The sequence below is a fragment of the Anopheles ziemanni genome, chromosome 2 (assembly GCF_943734765.1).
Source record: "Anopheles ziemanni chromosome 2, idAnoZiCoDA_A2_x.2, whole genome shotgun sequence".
NCBI lineage: Eukaryota > Metazoa > Arthropoda > Insecta > Diptera > Culicidae > Anopheles > Anopheles ziemanni.
This window is the reverse complement of record NC_080705.1, coordinates 69,130,814-69,153,578: the sequence shown is the minus strand read 5'-3', so window position 1 is coordinate 69,153,578 and position 22,765 is coordinate 69,130,814. Positions and strand designations below refer to the sequence as shown.

The 22,765-nt window shown below is 45.1% G+C and overlaps 1 protein-coding gene across 1 annotated transcript; it reads left to right on the top strand.

Annotated features, from left to right (window-relative positions):
• LOC131281763 (uncharacterized) lies at positions 1-22,685 on the top strand. Its single transcript, XM_058311112.1, has 5 exons — positions 1-91; positions 14,298-14,358; positions 17,343-17,414; positions 22,179-22,427; positions 22,558-22,685. The coding sequence occupies exons 1-5, from the start codon at positions 1-3 to the stop codon at positions 22,670-22,672; spliced, it is 588 nt and encodes a 195-aa protein (XP_058167095.1). The 3' UTR covers positions 22,673-22,685.
• Positions 22,686-22,765: the final 80 nt, after the last annotated feature.

Genomic DNA, 22,765 nt, shown 5'->3' with positions numbered 1-22,765 from the left:
ATGGATGGCAGAAACCGACGGCGTCAATTTGGCGGCCCATGCCACTGTCTTCGGCCACTGATACGGCTCTGGGGCGTCGTGACGGCGATTGGTAAGTACGGCCGGACCGCTCCTGTGGGGGCCCGCAAAATACGAATAGGCGGAACGCAGATCGCTCCTTAGAGGTTCCTTTAAGACTGACATGGTTTGTGCGTGTGTGTGTGTGTGTGCGCTGTTTTACCCTACGCTTTTCGTTGCTTGCGTTCAATCCGATTTTGAATAAATCGGAAGCTTATGATCTTAAGCCGCTAGTTAACAGCTAGCAGGGGACGGCGGATAGTCAGAATCAGTGGATTATCATTCGGCACTGGTGCTGTTTTCTCATCAGTGGTGCTTTTCTTTCGATGATCCGACTTTTGCTCGCACTAATTCCGAAGACATTGTTATTGCCAAGCCAAGCGTGTTGATTTCATTCTGTTTGAGGCTACCGAGTGATGGTTTGCGATTATAACGTAGCGTTGGAAAGATGTTTAGCTAATTTAAGTGGATAATGTCCCTTTTACAATCCGAGCTACCTAATGTTGTACATGGTGTAGGCGAAATTAGACTAGAGTTTTATTAGACTAGAGAAGTTATTTGGCATTTTACAATTAGTAATCACATTTAGACCATGCTTGCTTGTAGGTTTCGCATAAATCCATCGATATTAAAAAGTGTTGAGTCATAGGCCTTTGGTCTTTGTTGGGATTCGAACCCACGCCGCCGGGGGTTGTATTGGAGTTTTCACTCGTGTTCTACAGTAGATTTAGCTTTTTTTTTCTTTCCTGACGTAACATTTGCCTTTACATCACGCTATATATGAGAATTTTCACTCAAAATTTTAATGTAAAAAGTTTGATGTCACAAGCCTTTCGTATTTGTTGGGATTCGAACCTACGACGCCAGTGGTTTATTAGCATCCAAAAGCCTTGGTTCGATTGGCGCCATTGTGATTGTTTTTTTTTCTGTGACATAACGACCGCATCGATATAATTATTGATTCAATAATTTCTACCCGTACTTCAATAATAAACAAGATCACAGAGCTCTGGATGGGATTCGAACCGATGCCGCCGATTGTTGTATATTATTGTAATAATAAGAGTTAGCGCTCATGTCTTTCTGGAAACTTTTTCGTTTATTTTGCTTTCCTTACGTAATGATTAGCTTTAAGATTATGGTTGTTGTAAGCTTTTCCACAGTACGTTGTTAGTAATAAGTTTGATCTTACAAGGTGGCTGAGTTGGGCTTTATTGTTAATCGAATCCACGCCTCAGGGAGTGTATACGAACGCTTTATTTCAACATCATGTCAAAAGTGTTCATATTTTTAGCTTAAAGTTACCATGCGTCAGACACTTTCCGCTCAAATGTGAAGATAGGATTGAAGAGATGAATTTCTATCACGCGAACGTTTTGTACGACTGAAGTGGCATTAGATGTATTCACTCTGGTGTGTATTACTAACAAGGTTGTGAGCAATTAGAACTTTACATAAAACATGCTAAAAACACTGGTGCGAAGAGTCGGGCTCTTTATGCTATTATACGGCTTGTGGGGGAAAAAAAACGAAAAGGAAAGATTTTTACACCAGACTCCCAGCTCAACTTGGACCAACTATCCTTGAGCAGCATGTTTTTGGCAAACAGAATGAGAAGTACTATTTCTGCAGCACAACGCGGATTCCGTATCCTTGCACCGTGCAAACTTTTAACGAACTTCTATTGTGGCACCCGGGAATGCTGCGCTTCCCGTTGCATGGTAACGCTCTTTTTTGAACCCTATATTTTTCGCTTCTACAAAGCGATATCGGACAGTGATACTCGTTTTTATCTGTTCACTAATATTTTTTTTCTTCCTGAACACAGGAATAAATACCAACCGGTTGCGACCAACGTCCACCTGAAGGACGACAGAAATAAAACCATGGAAAAAGGAGATAGCAAACATTACCTGGATGCAATTTTCCCTTGGCCAACACGGTTATCCCCAACAGGCCCGAGCCCTAGTGATGAGGGAGAATTGTGACCGGCAAGCAGCCCCGTAATTGGGCCCGGAATTTATGGCATGCTCGACGCGTTGGTTTTGTGGCGATGTTTGCACTCCCGCCTCAGCTCGGGTCAGCTCTTCTCTCATCAGGTTTCGATACCGGCGACAAAGTTTGGCTGCTTAACGGATGAGCATTAAAAATTCGAACCTCCCGGAAGGCGGTAATGTACCTCCGTGCTTTGTGGTGGCTTCGTTAGCCGGTGTGTTCATTAGACGGTAAAATATGGCTAGCAATGGAGCAGCGAAAAAAGACGATCCGAGCGCAAAAAAAAAAATCAATAGAAACACCCACCTACCCATAGATGATCAGCTCTCTAGAGGAGCGTCCCGAATGCGAGTGCATGTCAGCGCGGCCAGAGTCGTCAAAGTTATTTATCGCTTTCCGAGGCAAAAACTTCTAATCCCCGCTGATGGACGGAAGATGGAGCACATCAGGCTTGTTGTTTTGTGGTGGATTTCCGTGCGGGTGATTTGGTCCGGTATGGGATTCCTTCAAAGCTTTTTTTTGCCATTCCATCAGTCGGCGGGGTCTGCCTGTGAAATGAAGTGGACTTTGAGCCAGTTCGATGCTGGTTTTTTTTTGTACTATGGCTTCGCGCCTTTCGACATTCTGCACGAACGGAAGCACTTTGAGTGACATTTCAAGAGGCTTAACAGCGTGCCGTTGGTGATAAATTTGATAATGGTTTCAGTGATTATTCCTTCGACAAACACGTTATCTGGCGGCGGTAAAATGGTGTAACTTTGACCATTAGTTTCACGGAGCGTTACAAAAGTTCGAATGGTTGCTTGCATAAATGCTTTATGATTTGGTTTTACAATGACAACCTTTTTTCTTCTTGCAAACAATTTCAGGTGTAACCGCACAGATGTTCAAGAGAAATGCCTCTGCTTTTGCACGAGCTCGAGAAAGCAGTGAAGTACAGGCTTTTGACTAATGCTCTTTAATGGCGGTTTTGAGCTGGGAGGATCCATGGCGCCTACATTACTACGCTAGCGAGAGACAACATTGTCAAAGAGTCATTACATACGAGGATGCGTATATTCAAAGCAAGAAACATCAAAAACCAAAGCAAGCCCTGAGAATATTTCGGTCGAGGAGGAGTAGGACTTGCAAGGATTCTGGATGTGAAGCCCGCTCGTGCACACACATCGCCTACGTATTGATTGATAGATCACGCCACGGTATGCTTCCAATCGAGCTCATGTTGCCGGCACATCAAAAGCCCACTCGAGAGCGGGCATCATCATCATCATCATCATCATCGTCATCTTCCTCCGTATCGAAACGCTCAGGCGATGTTTCTTGGGAGGCCATTTTCGTGCGGCACGAGCAAACATGCGCTTTGTTGTGTTGTAGGCCGTACCAAATATTAATTCCGACACCGCAACACACTTCCTTTACAACCAAGAGCAATGGCGGAGGGAAGGGAAGGGAAGGAAGGGCAGATGAAAAAGCATCCGGTGGACATATTATCCGTTTTATGCTACGATAGTTTCGAGTGTCTATGGATGGTACGGAGCGCAAATCGAAAGCACGTTTATGTCACCAGACGACGAATGGGAGGACATTTCTTCAAAGGCCCGTTTCGAAAGCGTGTTTGGTGAAAAGCTTCTAAGGCACCACATTGTGTTGGAACTGGGCCAGCACATTTCAGCCCGTTTCATGTATGCCGTAAAAATAATGCATCACTTTTAACACCGTGAACATTTAATTAAAACTGGTCGTTTATAGATATGTTAATATAAAACAAATGATTTGTTCAACCGTTTATAATGAAACAGTTTAGTGCGAAGGAGCGTATGAAACGATTTTCCGACCGGTTTACTTTTTTCGGGGGCCCTTCATACCCGCCTCTCCTGTGGGTTTCCGCACTCGACGGTTTCGAACGTTTCGAGACGCATTTTTCAATTATTTTGGCACCAAAACTAAAAACCGACCGATGCATGAAGTTAATCGCCCGATCAGTCGCCTTTTCGGTGCAGGCTTTTTCTGCCAGGGAGCAACGGGCCGGTTACGGGTCGTTGGGCAAACCCGGGCGATAAATCAGAACATTATTTACGACTGCAGGAGCCGCCGAGCTTGTGCTGGCTGTAATAACTTCTAGCACCGAACGGTCGCCGGAGACGGTGCGGGGTGCGGATTACAGAACCGACGTTTAATCCGATCCGATGCACGAGAGATTTTTTGTACAATTTATGATGCAATTAAAATCGGAGTTTTTTTTTTATTCATCCGAGCAAGCGGGTGAAGATGAATGAAGTGCAAATGTTTAACCTCGTATTAAAAATGCTCTCTTCCCCGTGGGAGGGGAGTTGATGAGCAGCTAGACAGACGTTTTAGCTTGTGCTTCTAAAACCCCACGGCCATTCTCTTGGGAATCATAAATCGCAGGTGCAACAAACTGTTTGTTTTGCAAAGGTAGGGCCACTTAGGGAATAAACCATGCACGTGCCACTTTTGGCACGTTTTTTGTAGCTAGGTGAGGGGGTTTTTGAGCGTAGGTGAGGACAAGCATGATGTATATTTTACGCTGGAAAGCACACGCCCATCGTCGACATTGACCTCGCCGCCCTTGGTACCGGCGATGGAGCTAAGCTGACACTTTCGACCCGGACCGATTAACAAGCAAATAATAAGACATAAGAGCGGTTTGCCCTGAACCCGCTGAACACATCGTCGTGGGTGTAGATTCCATCCTGCTTGAAGGTGTGCTACGATCGTGTGCAATTTTAAAGCTTCCGCACTGCAATCATTCAGTGACAGATGATCGAAGGGCTCTGCCATGTCGTTCCACGTTGGGATTAGAATTTATCGCCCTTCGAATGGTGATGGCGATAAGCGATGAGCGTCAAATCGGCAAATTACCAACCGGCCGGGGTTCACCAGCGTGTGCCTGTTCCGACTCGGGGACACATGGCATCGAGGATGGGATCGCCGCGCCGTTGAGAAGCCACCGAACGGAGAAAAGGTCAATCGACAGAACGGATGGTATTTGTCAAGTAAATGACATCCGCTGCCGATGACATGAAACGGAGCGAGGTAAATAGACGCAATTTGTGCAGTGCGATTCTGTTTGCTCCCCGAGTCTTCCCTCGAGACGAGGCCTGGGCAAAGTTTTACGCTACTCGGCGTTGTGTGTTCATTATGATTGCTGTGGTCCGAACAATGTGGCTGTAAAACACTTGAAGGTCCTGAGAGAAAGGTCACAGACCAGCCCTATCGTCGATTTGGGAACGTCCGGTGACTGACGCGTTAGATTTTGATTGCTGTTATCCCAATCGATTGGAGAGTGGCGTACGTAGCAATTTAGGATAAAAAAAATCACAAATTTCACTGTGAAGTTGTTGCAAAAGTGTAAACAAATTGCTTCTGCATTCGCCGGAATGTCTTACTTGTGGACACACCTGGGTTGTTGAATGGGACGGTGGCAAAAAGGCAAGCCGAAAGCCCCCCCTGGGCTCAGCCCATCACACGTCAAATACTGGCCCCACTACTCCCCCTCTCTCATTTGGCACAGCAGCAACAACAAACACCTCAACACACGTACCTATTACTTGCGTACACCCTCCTTCAACATAGATCAGGAAAGGCCTAGAGAGATCTGGAAGAGAGGAGGTGTAGTGGGAGGACGGTGATGGGTACTGGACCTCGGGTTCAAAAGGACATCACATATACTACTTTACACGCGCAGCAATAGTCTCTATGCCCTATTACGGGTAGTAAAGCGGTAACTGTACCTTTTAACCACGAGGCCAGCCGACTGCCGAATGACACACACGATGTTTTCATATATATAGTCTGTTCAAGGCATTTTAGTTCTAGCGATGGATAACGACACAACGAGTACTTGCACACCGTCCTGATGAGGAGTGGGTTCGAATCCCGTCTAAGACTGGGTTTAATTTTTTTTTGTCTAACATGCTTTGCCAGGTGCTATTTTTAACCATATTAGTGATTGATCCAATACGTGATTGTATCGGAATGAATATTTTTGTCGAAATCTTATCGTTTAACTGAATAATTTTATGTTTTCCGTTTTAGCTTTTCGCAAGAAGATGGCAAGGGTAGATGTGAGGCTACTGCTCAACTATAAGCATCAGTAAACGATCGCAGAAAAGGCAAAGAGCTCGATCAGCATATTGGCCTGATGAAAAGTTGTTTATTTTAGCAATGATCGTCAAATTAACAAACAGGAGTCTCTTGTTCTTTCCGTTAACTTGGAAGGTAAATGTCTTGCAATGTTTTGTCATTCTGTTCAGGCTATGGCGACGTTTCTCAAAGTGTGAAAATATTTGCAGTTGACTAAAAGTTGTGGATCCTTCGCCAGAAAGTACCAATTCGTATCGCATCGGTCGTTGGTAGTCCGGCTTGAAAATAGTTGCTGACACCCGGGAGGGACATAAATTTGAAACTTGAAGCAAGACCATCAACCACCATCACCCCAAAACACCACCATCGTTCTCAATCGAAACAAATGAAATTAGTCTACTTAAAGGAGCGCAAGTTTCGATACTTCTTCGTTCACGACGGGATCCCCGTGTGACGGTCCGGGCACAGATTGCGCATCGTCCACAATCGGGGACCCAGATTGCGCAAGCGACGGTCCTGTAAGTGTTGATAACAAATTGTATCAAACGGTGCCCGTCCGTGTACCGGCGGAGGAAAATGCGCGCCCAGGGACAGCATGCAAAAGTTTCACGGTGCGGCCATTCCGGGCATTAGGAGGTGGATGAAAACTGTCCCTTGTCTGTCGTCGCCGTTCAACCGAGGGAGGTTTCTCGGGGTTTGCCGTCTACTAAGGTTGCAAAGTTAATCAATCACTCGATGGTGTGAAACGTTGTTAATAAAGCCACCGGTATCTAATTTTCCCACTCGATGCTCTTCCCTTTTTTCGGCTTCGGATAAGTTTTCCCATCCGACCCTAGGGTGTGGGTGGTAATTTTTAGTATCTCAAACCGTTACCGGTGATAATGGAAACCGCAACGGATGTCAAAACCGGAGCGGCGAGGACACTGCCGTAGCACCCATTGACCAATCCCGAACTGTAGAAAAGAAGTGGATAAGCGGCCGACAGCGGGTGCAGTGTTTTCACGGCTTCCCGTCTGCTACCATTTATGGCCCGGACTCTTACCCTGAATTGGATTATGTGAGGGGAGATAAAAGTTGTAACATCGTTAGTGGAGCCGGTACGGCTCCATTCTTTCCTTTTCAATCGAAACCCGACAGTTGATAGTTCGTTTCGTAAACTTGTATCGATTAGTTGGCTTTTCAAGTCCGTCGAAATTCAATTTATTTTTTACAGCGCACCTCTTCATATAAGGTAATAGAAACATGTTTGTGTTTGTAATTAACTTATAGTTGTTGCGCGTTTTGAATCTTCTTCGTAAATGCAAAATGAAAACGGAAAGAGTAATATTAAAACTCATCTCATCGTCAATATTAAAACTCATCTCATCGTCAAAAGTTTTAGAAATGTTTATAATTTGAAGGGCACGCGGTGAACAAACACCCGCCGCACCGCCACCAGCTCTTCATCGTTCAAAAACAAACTCCGGCCTCGTTTATGACCGTGATAGCACGGTCTGTCCGTGCTTTGGTGTACGTCCGTTACGTACGAGACTAATATGAAGCATTTGGCGCACCGGAGAAACAAGTGCATCTCATCCGGCGAGACGCTTTCCGTTGGACCGTCTGTAAGAAATTCCCATATCGTTAGGATGTAATCAGTTTTCCCGCCTCGTGTGGAAGGTGCTGGCGCTTTCATCTTTTCCATGGAAAATATGAAAAAGAACGGCTGCATCATCGAGGTGGTGGGGTTCAGCTGGCAAAAGGACTCGACACCGGTGCGCATCTCAAGAGCCGACGACGGGCAGCCATGAAAGCGAACCCACGGAGACGGAAACAAGTCAAACAAATACAACAAACAGCGAGTCAACTCGTGCCGTTCGTATGGTTCGTAGCGTTTCTTAAGGATACTTTATTTCCCACAGTGTCCTTAGCTCGTTTTTTCTTCCACTTCTGTTTCCCGCGTGCACATGCTGGGCAGGATGGAGGAAGGTGGTAGATCCCGGTGCCGGAAATTATGTATGCACTTCAAAATTAAAAATGTATGCAAAGGGCACCGAACGCACGAACGCGACAAAAACAAAAACTAAAAATGCCAACCTAACCACATTCCCCGCGGGGGTGGCCGTCGTCCTGGGTGGTTTCGTAAGTTAGGGCGCAGAGTAGTGGATAAACCCGCTTTGCAAAGCTTAACCCCCGCTCGGACGCACTCACATATGGGGCCAGGATGATAACCAGCACCTTTCAGGTCGGTTTCTAGGGTTTGAAAAATAATGGCTCTACCTCTATTGCCTTTCCCCACCAGGTTTCGGCGACATTTTCAAGCCAACCAAGAGAGCTTTCCATGGGCGTTTTTTTTTCGTGGTCGCCTCGTGAAGGTGCCGTGCGCGCTGAGTGGTTTTAATTTCCCATTTATTTCTTAACATGTTGGTGGTGGCTGAGTGTGCACTAAGAGTTGGGGCTTAAGCAGCAGGAAACACCTTATTAGATGTTGGATAACGGAAGCCATTATTCAACTCTTTCGTTTCATCACTATAATGAGCACAGGTTTCGCGATTCGTTAGGACCTGTCTTTTGGGAAAAACACGGTACGGATTGTAAGTATATTATATTGTAATCACACGCGCAGACACACACACGCACACTCGACCCTGTAATTATGAGATTGTCCCACCGCCTCTCTGTGCAATCGTGGCTTAGTGAAATTAAGAGTTTGTTGCTTAAGAGTCCCTTTGCTCGTTGCATCTTTTCATTCAGTTTTACATTGTATCTTACACGCTAGATGAGAGGGTGTTATTCATTATGAAAATATGAAATGCACCTAATATCTCCTCTGTTCAAAGGATTGACACATTAATTATACATGCAGTTGCTTCTTCTACCGCAGCTGAGCGGCGACCACGTGGGTTCGAATCCCAACCGAGACCACGTACACATACACATAGGGTAGAAGTCTCGTAAGCCCTTAACGGGCAGGCATGACCAACACAAGATCGTTTACCCCAAGAAGAAGAAGAAGAAGAAGAAGTATCTTATTCTTTGACGTAACGACGACTGCCTTGGGTCCGGTGTCGGATGGGATTCGAACTCACGACGCCGAGGAAGGGGAGTGCCCCAGTGCCGTAACCGGAAGGCGCAATGATACACGTATAATGGCTTTAAAAGATCACTGTTCAAACATTATTTTTTGACATTGAGTCTGTGTAATTGTAAGGAACTTGATATGAAATCCTTTCCCTCCTTTAGTCCTACAAAGAATGCCTCGGGCCTTACTGGACATTTTTCCTCGGTCATCGGTGGCTTCTCCTATGTACCGATGATAACACAAATTTAATTAATGCTTTCAATTCAGTGACAAGTTCATCCTCAACAAATGCGGGCTTCAGCAATAGATTACTTTACGGCAGAGGTCGGCATACATTTCCCTAAAGGGCCAGATGATTAAAACGAAACTGAAACCGCGGGCCGGATACCTTAAACGATGACTGATTTTTTTCAAAGTAGTAACCTTTTCAATGGAGTATCACCTTTCTAAATAATAAAGTTATATAAAAAGTGATAAAATATAAAATATTTGAAATTTTAGTATAAGACTTTTTAAAACATGTTCATACTTGGTTTTTCTAAATTTTGATTTTGGATCCCAACATATAAAAGGAACACCTCGTTGAACAATTTTAATCTTCATGTTTGCCAAGAAAACAAACCTGACAAATCCGATAAAAATTGAGATGGATTTTTTTAATGAACCACTGAAATTTTCTTACGGGCCGGATAAAATCAGTTGGCGGGCCGGACTTTGCCGACCCCTGCTTTACGCTAGTAATTTTCAGTTTCACTTCTTTAGCGATTGGTATGATAACTTGTTTTCTAAACGTTTGTTCCCATAATAAATCGTTAACCGGCAAGTCAACTGAGACAACAATACCGCAAGGCACCGTAACCAGCCAAGAATGCATGTCACGAGCGTTTACAACGTCTTGTTACGAACATGTTGGGCACAAATTTCCCAAGTACCCCACCATGCTCCGTCCCGCTCGCTACCCGTCTTGCTAACGGAATCTCCTTCCCCACCTGTCCAACCCAAGGAGGATTGTGATTTAACCAGAGTAATAGTAAACATTCAATGAGCGCTAAATCGGGCGGAATAAAGTGTGTCACTAGCATAGCAACGACCTGGAGGGCCTTCATCCACCTCGATGCGGCCGCAGGAGAGCGGTTGGTGGCATCGACGAACCGGCAAACCTATTGATTTATCGAACAAATGTGTGCGAAAGGTATCATCACTGCGGTGGACGCTTCTTCGTTGCCGGGTGTTGGGCCCGCTGTGGAGCCCCGTTGTTATTTATGTGCCAACATGTGTCACCGGCAGCGTGGAAGAAGGAGCAGACCCTCGGCACCTCGAGACTCGAGACGTAGTTCATGTTTGTGTGTGTGATTGTTTATTAACAGTTGCAGCAGAAATAGCCGCAACGCAATGCTGCAACGAATAGCCTTTTCCACTGATGATGATGCATTTCTGCACACCGATTTTCAACTAGAAGCTCGATGGGTAGGTGGGTTGGTGCGTGAGTGTGTGCTGTGTTTGTGTTTGTGTTTGTCTCCGGCTTCATCTCCTACCCCACCCCACCCACGGTGGTCCGATCAAACAACTAATATGCTTTGTTATTCGCCAACATCGGCAGCATCAAACGGCGGGTGCACAGTTTGAAGCGTATGCTGTCACTGAGGTGCATTCCAGTGCAAAGTGTTGAAATACCCGACTGCTACCCGTCGCCGGTTCCTCGCCGGCCAACACCCGGGTGGCGGGTGCCACAGATAAATCATCCCCTATTCTCCGATCGCCTTTGGAAGCGCGTGCTCGCCGCCGAGCCTTCGCGTGGCCGGCAAAGCTCTGGTGTGTTTGTGTGTCATCAAAGTTTGTGTTTTTATTTTCCTTTTATTTCCCCGCAAAATAGAGAGTGCCAGAGGGGCACCCAGACTACTTCGGATCCTTTCCTCCGAATCGTGCGCAAATCACGACGCCCTCCCCGGAAAGTGTAGTCAACAAATCCGTTGATTTATGGTTATGCCTACGCGGGGCAGGGGCTGGAAGGACCGAAAAATCCTGGCCGAAAATAAAAATCGTTATGCTTTTGTGTTTCATCATCTCCCCCACTCTCCCCTCCTCCTTCTCAGTTGTTTGATCCGACCTTCCGGTGGCCAAACTCGGGCTACAGTCGCAAAGGGAAACGCAAAAATGTACATGCTGCCTCGTTTTCCATATAAATATCAACCGGCCACCCGCCGTGGCCGCAATACCTTCCCCATTTTGCCGGGAACGCGGCTGGGGAATTGAGATTGAGATAATGTTAAACCTCTCCATTGCACACTGACTGATGACGATCGTGATGATGCCCCACGTGGGTGCTTTGGGGGCGCGTATGGCATGTGTTTAAGTGATTTAAGTGAAACGTTGACATGTGACACTGTTCCGGTCGGTTCCGTGTGCCACATCTCGTTGATGACGACGACGACGACGACGACGGCGCAGTCGAGAACCATGCACGCCAAACAGCCCAATGCAGGCAGGCAGCGAAATGCTTTGCTGACACGAACGCATGATCTATAGTAATGTATGCGAAAGTTTCATATCTGCTACTTACCAGAAAAAAAACCTTCCGCATTCGTAAATTTAATCAAAACTATTTAATGAAGTGAACGACCTGAGTGAAATTGGGTAGAAAATTAATTAAATTAGCATCTCTGCACAGATTAAGAAAATGGAAAATGTTCTAGAATTAAGAACAACAAAAGTATTTTCCTGAGATGGGTTCTTTGATAACATGTTGAATATCTTTCAACGTATGAACCACTATTAAACAGATCGAAAAAAGGAACGACGTTTCCTGATTAATCTGAAAATGTTATGATACAAAGTTATGCTGTGCCCCTTTAAAACCGAAGGGAAATTATTATGAAATATTGTAAACCGCTAAAATCGATAGCTTTGACGACTCTTTAAGAGCAACTTTTAAAAAAGTTTTTGTAAAATTTCCTTTTTTATTTCGACCAGAATGTTGTGTTGTACTTGTTTGATTAATTTTATTTCCACTCAAATTTTCCAACCTTCCCGGTACATTTTATATTAATTTTATGGACTATTCTTAACTAACGTTTCGATTCAAGACATGTCTTTTTTTTTAAATCCACGTGAATATGTACTCTAATTCTCAACGGCCTGTGGCAGACCTGTCGTAAATCTTTCCGAATGTTTGCCACTTTGGAGTCGTGCCAGATCCTGTGCCAGACACGACGATTCCGGGGGGGAATTATTTCAGTGAACATCCTTCCTACCGCATTATTCGCGCGGATTTGTACACGAAGGAGGCGAACGTGAAGTTGGGCGGATGGAGAGATGGAGAAAGATAATTTAAAGGTGATGTCAAAATGTGTTCCTGTAGGGGTCGCCCAAGCAGCACCGGAATATGAAACATTTAACGGGACCCCAAACGAACGGCGCCGGAGGAACCGCGGGGTGGTGGTAGATATCCACGATCAAACGAAATGTTTCGGAGAAACACTGGAATATCCTTCACATCGCTCCGTTCGCGGTCTCCCGCCCTTCCCCCCAGGGGAGGTTTGAAGCTTTTGCTGACATTTAACATTCGTTGCATTCCGATGAGCGGAATTGTTCAAGCTGCATCTCGAACTCCGATGCAACATGGAATTTTCACCCAACGGAGTGGCCGGAGGGGGAAGAAGGGGGGCGACGATCACGGTGTGTTCCCGGCGGTGGCGGGTGAGTGAAATTGTTTCCTAGGAATGGCGCGTAAGCGATCCTTTCGGTCGGCGGGTTAGGGGGAGTTGAGGAAAATCGCACGAAAGAACGTTAATTTCAGCTTCGCAAGAAACTGGCAGACGGACAGCACGAGGAAATCTGGTCTAAATTGCAGCGCGTCAAAACTTAATTACGCTGCAGTGAAGATGCACCGTGCAAGGGAACGGAAGCTGAAGAAAGTAGTCGGAAAAGCACAAACTTGGTGCTTCCCGTGGAGGATTAGGTGCCGGTGTGGATGGCATATTTCTAATTTGATGATGCACATTCCCGGTTTGTGGAACATCGGAAATGGTGCGAACAAAACTCTGTGCGACATTAATTTGTGCATTAAATACTACAATGTGCTGACGGTGGGACAAACAGTGTAGCAAGTTGCAACAATTAATCACAATGAAGAGATCCTTGGGTGGGTAATCGTTACTCCAGGATTTTTTTTTCCGGTTTGTTTGACCCGTTTTCCCATTTTGCGATGTTTGTTTGGGCTGATCCTTTGTTCAGAAGGGATTTCCTTTTGGGCATTTCCGAGATGCAGCATTCAGGAGGAAAAATAAAGCAGAAGGAAAAATAACATCCATTAGGCATTATTTGCTTTTCACACAGAACTTAATCCATTTGTCCGTATATATGTGTGTGTATGTATGCTGGGTCGGAAACACGCACTTGCCGTTACACTTGCGGCGAAGATAAAATGGTATGTTGTAAAAATTTCGAAAAATGGAGCCAAACAAAAAAAACACCCCCACCCCGCCCGGAAAAACTACCCCGTGGAGGGTGGAAAGCGGCCACCGGATCGTCCCAAACTGCACTAAAAAGAACTCCCGGACGGAAGGGAGGCCAGCTTTCAACAATCGCATTCAACATCCACGAACTCACCGGACCGGACGATCAATTTGTAGCAATGAAAAGTTCCAATTACGTGTACGTGCGAGACGTCTGGCCGTGCACTTTCCCCCGGCAGTGGTTGCCAGTGGTTTTTCTTTTCTCCTTACCTTTTTTTTCTTGCTTTGCACAAGTTTGAGCGTTCCTCCTTCCCATTCCCGGCGTGGGAGAAGAGAGCACGTTTCGTGGCGCTAAGACGTGAAAGTTGATTTTCGATTCAATTTTTGAACAACCGGATGTGGAAGCTACTTGAGGGGGAAAATTGAAGAGGCGTTGTAGGGGAGTGTACAGTTTCTTTTTCCAGTGCATTATTTCTAAAATATATAACATACTCTCGAACCTCTAACGATCAGTCAGCATTAGCATCCGATCCGATATCGATTTTGCCAGCACAATTCTTTTGACTAGCTCTCATATCGTCGCATAAATAAACGTTTCTTTTTCTCCTTTCTCTCTTTTTCAGTGGTCAGCGGGATCGGCATCGACATAATGGTCCACGGATACACTGCAGGTGTTTACATTATGTAAGTTCCAAAAGGTGCCGAGTTCAGTTCCTTTGTCGGTAGGGTGAACTGAAGCGATGAGAAAAGCGCCCTGGAATTTAGTCCACCCGACCAGGATCAACGGGGTAGGATCAACCGTAGTGGAGTTTATCTTATCCGTAGGAGGCATATGACCACAGGTGCATTTTTAGGCGCTTCCGAACTACAAACACACCACCGTACCGGTATTAAACGGAACTGTCCCTCTTTCTACCCTGCTGGGGCAAGTTTTTCGGTAAGGCCAAAAGAGGCTGCCCCGAACTGCGATAGCCCCATCCCAAGAATGTCTGTCCGGTGGTGCAGTTTAGAAGCCGGAATTTGGTCGACGTTGTAATTGCTTTTCGGCCAGAATGGAATCGGAGCGACACAGCAGCTACACAACAGTCCCGGGGAAAGTGGTTGCAGGTTGGTGATGGTGAAGTAATTGTTTTCTCGAGCTTCGAACCCCCCTCCGTTTTCCCAAACTCCCGGTTCCGGTTTGTGCTAATCCCCGGTACTGTTGCAGCTCACACTACTTCCGTTTGATAACGAGTAGAGAGGAAGTCTCGGCACGGCTGGTTGTCTGATAATTCTGTACAACCCAACCAACCAACCATTGCGCACCAATTGTAGTGGAAAAGCAAGTCACTGATTTTCAGTTAATAAGGCGCCCAACCGAACTGCTGACTACTGCCACCGAACTCCCAGCAGTGTTGATGATGCCGTTTCGATATGGGAGGTTTAAGAGCACTTTAATGCATTTCAATTACTTCCAGGAAAGCTGTCCGAACGATTATGGCAATGGAAGCTAGTTTTAACACGATCTCATGTGCACTCTTCGATATGAGTGGATACGGTCAATTAGGAGTCACTAATATTGAGCAGAATCACAAACCACCACCAGTTCATACAGATGAGCACTATTCATCGAAGCCATTTAGATAACTGCGGAGAAGATACTATGGTGCGCTAGATCTAATTGATTTATTAGTGAACTGATTGCTTGCGTCGTCAGTATCATCCAAATTTCGTAAGGTTCCGATTAAACAAAATTTAAATGGTGTTACACATGTAAAGCCCATGCGCAGAATGTTACGGAGAACGGTTCAATTTTGCAAATTTTTCTTATTAAATAAACAGCTCGACCTTCACCGCAAATGCGTGAAGTTCAAGTTAATTTTTTCCGATACTTTTGCTCCAATAGGTACATGCTTTAAAAATTTTGCTTGGCGTAACACGACCGTTTTTGGTCAAGGGACCCTCCCTGGTTAAGGGTTTACAAGACTTTTTCCCTTTGTGTACATTGACAGTCAGGCCTCTCGTACAAGTGGGGGTCCGTGTCTCGGTTGGGATTCGAACCCACGCCGTCGAGGGCGCTCGTGGGTCGATTTTCTAACCGGCGCTACCGCTCGGCTGTGGCAGACTTCCATTAAAAATTAAAATATTAAAAAATGCGTAAATATGTTATTGTGTTCAACTATTTTTTAAATATTACATCTTGACTGCATCATAAATGAGTTAAAGCTAGGCGTATGGAAATACCGGTTCGCCTACTGTACGAAGCGTCAAGGAGAGATGTTCAACTCCCGTCCGCGATCGAAAGTGTGCTGTTGATTTTTTGGATTTTTTAATTACTTTTACATTTTACCTGGATTTTTAGTATTTTTTTAATATTTTTAATTTTAGAAATTGCCTGACCGCGACATCCGAGCGGTAGCGTTGGTTAGAAAATCGGCCCATGAGTGCGCTGGAGCTTCACCATCTTTGACCGGCGTGAGTTCGAATCTCAATTCAGACCACGAACCCCTCGCCTGTACGGAGAGGACTTGACTATCCTATCCACGTACATAAATCGGAAAAAGTCTAGTATAAGTCTTTAACGGGCGGGGGCACATATGACCATATATGACACCCCCAAAGATGGTCACCGTTACGCCATAAAGAAGAAAGTTGTGGAAAGATTTCCCTTTTTTTTACTACTAAAAAGAACAAATAGCTCTATAACAACGATTTTTTTTCTGGTAATATTCGTCAAAGGTGATTAACGACGTAGTGGCAAGCCCATACTTGCTCCGTTCGTTCCATCTTCGCCGCAACATTAACTAATTGTTCATCCAGGTGAGCGACACGTGAATCCAAATGCACATTTAGCCAAGTCTGGCATCGCAATCTACCACTCGAGTACCAACAACTACTGCAATTAAACCTGGCTAACCTTTTCGCCGTCCACCACGGCAAAAGACTACGGCCAACAATAAAAACTGCAAAAAGGAACTGCGCACGTCTGTTGTTTACCAGTTTCATCACACTCAAAGGTTGCCCCGGTCACACGGCTATCGCGCTGCTGTAATCAACGTAATGAAGTTGACCCTGCTGCCGACTGCCGGCCAAAACCGGCACAGCTTAGCGAACCCCCGGGAGGTCGCTCGGGATGGTGAAAACGAACAGCTCAAACGTGCCACCAACCCCGGTTCTCGTCCGTCTCCCGGAGCTATTCGGTAAAGCGCGTCAAGTTACTGGAACTTTCCCGATGCAATTCATCATTCATTGCACACCGCATCACCCGCGTGTGGCAACTTTCTGTCCGGGTGCTTAAATTGTGTCAACCAGCGGATTCATCGTATGAACCGTTGGAAAATGCGAATTCGAAAACGCGATGTCCGCGAAAGTTGTCTCTCCCGAGGGACGGAAGTGTTTTTTGTTCTTTCTTGCCCATGTTGTCTACAATTGTTTTTCAAAAAACTTTCGTCCAGATCACCCGTTACGGTGTTTGTAACGCTTCTCTCGTAGCGTTTCGTTTCATTTCCATTATTTTTCCGGCGCCGGTATTTTCAGCGGCCGACAGGATCTCGCTCGAGATTTTCCGCTCGCTTTACGTCTTCGGTACCTTTGCCAGTTATTCAAAACAAAAGTAAAAAAAAACATTTAAAAAACAATCACACACACATACTTACTTTGCCGTTTTTCTTGTTTCCGTTTCGTTTCAGAGTTGCTTCCGTAGTTATATTCTTGCTGGAAATCAAATGGCTCTTCACACTGTTCATAGTGCTGTGCACAAAGTAAGTTACTGGCGCGCGGCGGTGTATTGCTATAAAAATAGCTCCCCATTGGGTATGGTTGGTGGGGAAAGGTTGTCTTCCTTTGGTTTTGCTCAGATTCCAACCGGAAGAAGGATTTCTTTGAAAAAGAGTTTTATTTTTTCCATACGAACACAGACACCCCGAGTCTCCACGTCCTGGATGATCTATATAGAGACGGAAAAAGGGGTTGGCAAGAAAATACACTAAGAGAACACCACTTCATGGAGCAGTTTTCCCGGATGTTCTGGTTTTGTTTTGTGTGTGTTTGTGGGTGCTTTTTTTAATTTCATCCTGGAACGATTTAACAAGGCGAACAGGGCCAACGAACCGTGAAAAGGTGGTTGGTTTTTTCCGCCCCCTGTCTTTCGGTTACAACCGAACCGGAGACTTATAATTAGCTCTTGACGGTTCCTCTTCTAGTGTTTAGTTCATCGGGGTATGAAAAATGTTTGAAGCACTTTCCCCCAATGTGATGCGTCACCCTTTGGTTGTCCGTTCCGTACCTTTTTCCTATTCGAAATCAATTCGATTTAGGATGGGATTGTTTCCCGAAAATAAACATTAAAAATCCTTCCGTGTGTTCAAAAAGCATCTGCAAACGTCCCCCGCATACCAGCATGGCCATATTTCACATCGAACCTGTTTCCATTAAATCGGTAGAATATTCCGTCAGCCCGTTCGGGATGCGCCTCTTAAATGGCAGTTACGAGCTGCTGGCGCAAACTCTCGCAAACGGTCCACATTTATCACCACACGTTTATCCTGACGCAACAACCTGCTGTTGCAGAATGCAGGAACACGTTTGCACTGCAGCCCACTCTCGGTGCCTAGCTCCTCGGTGCAGCGAAAACAATAGTTATTACCGTGCGCCACCAACGGAACACAACGGCCACTTTCTTCCGCTGTGGCGTAGCGTTGTGTGTACTTCCGGTAAATTTAACATAACATTAAATCTGCTCACTCATTCATCGCAGTTACAATAGGGGGAGGCTCCTATGTGCTATTGGCTCCCCCCACCTGTCCTGCATGCTACCCATGTGTGCGTATTTTCCCCATCCATTCCATGCCAAAGCGTGTTTTCCCGATGCTTTTTCGTAAATCATTCCCTCCCAAAAACTCCCGTCGGAGCTATGCACGTACACACACACGAGGCAGGTTTATTGTTGCTGTCCTTGCCACGAAAAACGGATTTCTATTCCCGCCCCCTCCCCATGGGGCCCATCCCCCGCTTACCGTACCCATCGCATCGTCACGGTCGCGGCGTAAAACTGCATAAACAATGTGCACTTAGTGTATTATGCTGTGCCTGCCGAAAGGCGCATTTGGTGGCATTTTGGGGGGGGGGAGTGGAGGATGCCTTCATTCAGGATGGCACTAGTTGTGTGTGCGTGTGTATGTGTGTATATGTGGCCGACTGCCATAAACAAATGTCGCACCAGAAGAAGGCACACGGGAAAACTTTGCCCGTTTCGGTCGTCCTCCTGCTCTCGCTGTTGATCGTTTGCGAACTGCGCGTACTGAATCATCTCCTCCATCGACTTGCATTTTCCAGCCCAACGACGGGAACAGTCTGGGAGGTTTTTCGGTAAGATAATCTATCACCTTCCGGGAGGGCGCATAAAGTTTCCCGAAGGATGGGGAGGCAGGGAAAAAAAGGGTCCCAGGACAAGGGGGCACCGAGAAAGCATTTTGCAGCATCTTCCTGACGGTGGCATGCCGTGAAAACGTCGTAAATATCATAATCCAGTCAGTCGAAAGAGGGCGAACGCAGTCAAAACCATCGAACGGTCTGCGGTTCGTTGGTGCGGTCGAGGGGAGAGTGAGGGAGAACTTCCGGCAGTTGTCAGTTAATGTAACGACGCATGCAGGACATACTTTTCCAATTCTTGCCATCCTCCAGTGCGCTTCGAGATATAAAATTGTGCGATTTTGGTGCGACGGTGACGTTCTGACGCGATCGCGAAGCACTCGAGTGCTTAATGATATTTCGTGGATTTATGTAAAATATCTGACGTAAGTCCTTTTTCTAGGAAGGTGTTTTGTTTCATGAGAACACACTCAACAGCTTCTCAACCTCGGACTACGGGTTCTACAAATCGTATTTTCAATTGTAATTGCAAGCAAGCAGGGTTGCAAAATGTAAGGGCTTAGTTTATGGTATTGGCGTGTGTAATGTAAATTTATTATATTCACTGATGTATTATGATATATTAAACCGAACACATTAGGTACTGTTACATACGTTTCAGCAGTTTTTTTTTGTTTTTGATAAACAGATTGTTGAACAGGACAATAAGTAGGTTTCAAATTGAATTAAATTTTAGCTTGAAGGTTATTCTTCAACAAATAAATAGTTCGAAATAAATTATGACATTTTACTCTACTTTGGCTGAAGTCATTATAAAAGTTTAAAAAAGCGACTAAAATCAAATCAAACAAGCGGAGCTAAAAAATAAATTATTTAATTCAAATTAGACTCTACTAATGGCTGTGAAACTTTTCCTACGACAAACGGCAATTTTATTTCATTGTTACAATCGAAATAGTACTTGTGTAGTTTGAATTGCATAAAAAAGACATTCAGTAATGTTTTTCGTAATGTTTTTTTTTAGTCTAATATCACCCGCAGCATCAGAAATTATTATTGAAAATTTCAATCGTACTCAACAGCAATGGCCTTCGTTTGTAGAAATCTAAATATCTAAGGATAATAAATTTGACTGTAGATGCTTTTGAAATCAAGCTTGAAAGCTTCCTCAAATCAATCATTCATCACTCGCAGCGATTTCTTGCACCTTCCGCGGGATATTTATACTTCATTCTTCATCGCTTTCTGCCGGCCCGGGCTCTCAAACAAAGATTCAATTTACATGCCTCCCCGAACCGCTGACATCGATTGGCGCGAATTCGTGGAATAAGCAATTCCTTTAATCCTTGTTATGTGCCGCAGGAAACCGACTGGGCCCGGTGTCGGATGTCCATCAAGTTTACACTTGGCCGCATTCGGAGAAAAAGGGAAACCCAACGATGAACAATGGCCCATCGGCACCAGACCCTGGGCGGGTTGAGAATTTGCAATCGTCACAAACGGAACCACAACCACGGCTGACCATCACGGGAAGGAGCAAGATTGAGGCAACAATCCCAAGACAGAGCAAACTTACGTACAGTTGAATAGTTTTTCTTCCCACCCATCTGGCCAGATGGGATGTTAAAGGATTAGTTTTCCTTGTGAATGTCCTTTCCCGGCCACACTTGTTTTGTCATGCCGGTACACGTTTGGGAAACTATAATAATGATCGTGTAGCTCGTATTCGCTTTGAAACCATGGCAACGGAATCATGCAGATTGTTTACGGTTTGATGATTTCATTTGATTTCCTGTGCAGCATTTTCCTGTCGTGATTTAATTTCTGACCGTTAAATCTATTCCGTTTTGCTCGCCCTTGAAATAATTGCTACTAAAAGTGCAAGTTTAATAGATTTTCAAACTCCAAATTAATTCCATAACTCGTGGGACCTATGCTAGATTATAAGGGGTTTTTTCGTGTATGCATATTAGAGTACGCAATGTTTTTCCAATAATTTTAAAATTTTAATTGCATACTACAAATTAAAGTAGTCGAAGGAAATATTAGGACTGCAATATTAATTAGATAAATCCTTATCATATACTAGCTTCTATTGGATTTACAAATAATTCTTTTTTCTAAACATTTTGGGGGTGCCCATGGCGCAGCGGTAGCGCGAGGAAACACCACACCACAGGAGTGGGATCGAATCTCGAGTCTGGCACCTGGCACCCTCCGGTATTACGAACGGCGGACCACACCGATCTATAATAAACCGTCTTTCGGTCACACAAACTCTCTTCGGAGAGCCTTGTCCCACTAGGGTATGTCGTGCCACATAAAACAAAACATTTTCCATTGATCTTGATCTAACTTTATAACAGTTACTGAAACCGATCCAATTGAATTGCAAAACTATAAATGTTTCCCATATTGATTATATGTTTAATAAATGTATTCAGTCACATGGGACAAATTTTTGTGTATTGGTAATTATGTTTCGCATCATAATGGTTGAATTTCCAAACTATATACAAGATAAGTCCTTGCATTTTGGGAATTTCCGAAGCGTGTACGGAGGCTAAGGAACATTGTCGACACAATATCTGAATTTTACCGTTACGCAAACCCGCCTTATCCAGTAATTCGGCTGCGCTTCGATAGCATATAACATAAATCCCAAAGCGTCGGAGATAAGTTACCTCAATTTCAGTTGGAATGAAAATGGCACCAATCGGGCTGGTACACAATTCGATTAATAGTACCGCACACCAAACCTGGTTTCGGCAATGTCGTTAACAGTAATGGGCTGGGCTCGATAATCAAATAATTACAAGCAATTACATGACACCCTCCCGATCCAGAGCCACAGTTCTGTGGGACTAATGGAAAACGATTCGGGATGAAATTTTCCAAAACACAAACACGTTGGTCTTCCCGTGTCTACTAGATGCGTTTGTTAGAAGGATTAGAATAAATCTCCATATCGCAATAAGTAATGAGTTTACCTCCCCGGAACCCCACGTGGCGTATTGCTGCCGAACGGTACACTTGAGTGAAATTTAATTGCTCTGTCTCATAAATACATTCTCACCCGCATGTCGCCACATTATTGGCGAGACAAACGAAATAAATCGTTTAACCATCGTTTCCATTCTCCCTGTTCGCTCCAGCAACGATTACTCGTCCAGTTGCTACCGATGCTGGAGCATTTGTCGGTACTGCGGTGGCTGGCACCTTTCGTTTCCGTACGTGGCCTTAGGAATTGCGCTGATCGTGTGGCCCCACCGATTATGGCTGAGCCACGTGGCCGGTGGGCTGCTCATCGGGCTGGCCCTGCTGCGGTTGTTGACGGTGTGCAAGTTTCGACCGCACGGCAAAGACGACGAGCTGCTGAACCACTTCGATGAGCACGTGGACAAGTAAGTAAACAGTAAATGCTGGTTACGAGGCTAGAATTAGATTTGAACTCGAGCGAATTAGTACCATTCAGCGTAAAGTTTGTCGATGGATGTGCGAGGGAAACTCATCAGCAACTGTTTTATTCAACAGGTACGACAATCTATCGGACGTGCTGGTCGACAATTCGATGCCCGAACCGGGCCAAAGCCTGGAGGACGAACAGGACGAGGACGACGAAGTGGCCATAAACGGGGGAGACATTTGACCGGAGCAGGCACGCCGCAAGACGGCGACCATCAAAAAGTGTATGAATCAGAATTACGAAAAGTTGGACAGCGAGTGCGACTGCGATGTAATC

What these genes read in the sequence shown, in the direction of transcription:
- LOC131281763 (XM_058311112.1), top strand. Translation starts at nt 1, where the DNA reads ATGGATGGCAGAAACCGACGGCGTCAATTTGGCGGCCCATGCCACTGT. An exon ending in GGGCGTCGTGACGGCGATTG is followed by an intron (nt 92 to 14,297) that starts GTAAGTACGGCC and finishes TCTCTTTTTCAG; the next exon opens with TGGTCAGCGGGATCGGCATC. An exon ending in ACTGCAGGTGTTTACATTAT is followed by an intron (nt 14,359 to 17,342) that starts GTAAGTTCCAAA and finishes GTTTCGTTTCAG; the next exon opens with AGTTGCTTCCGTAGTTATAT.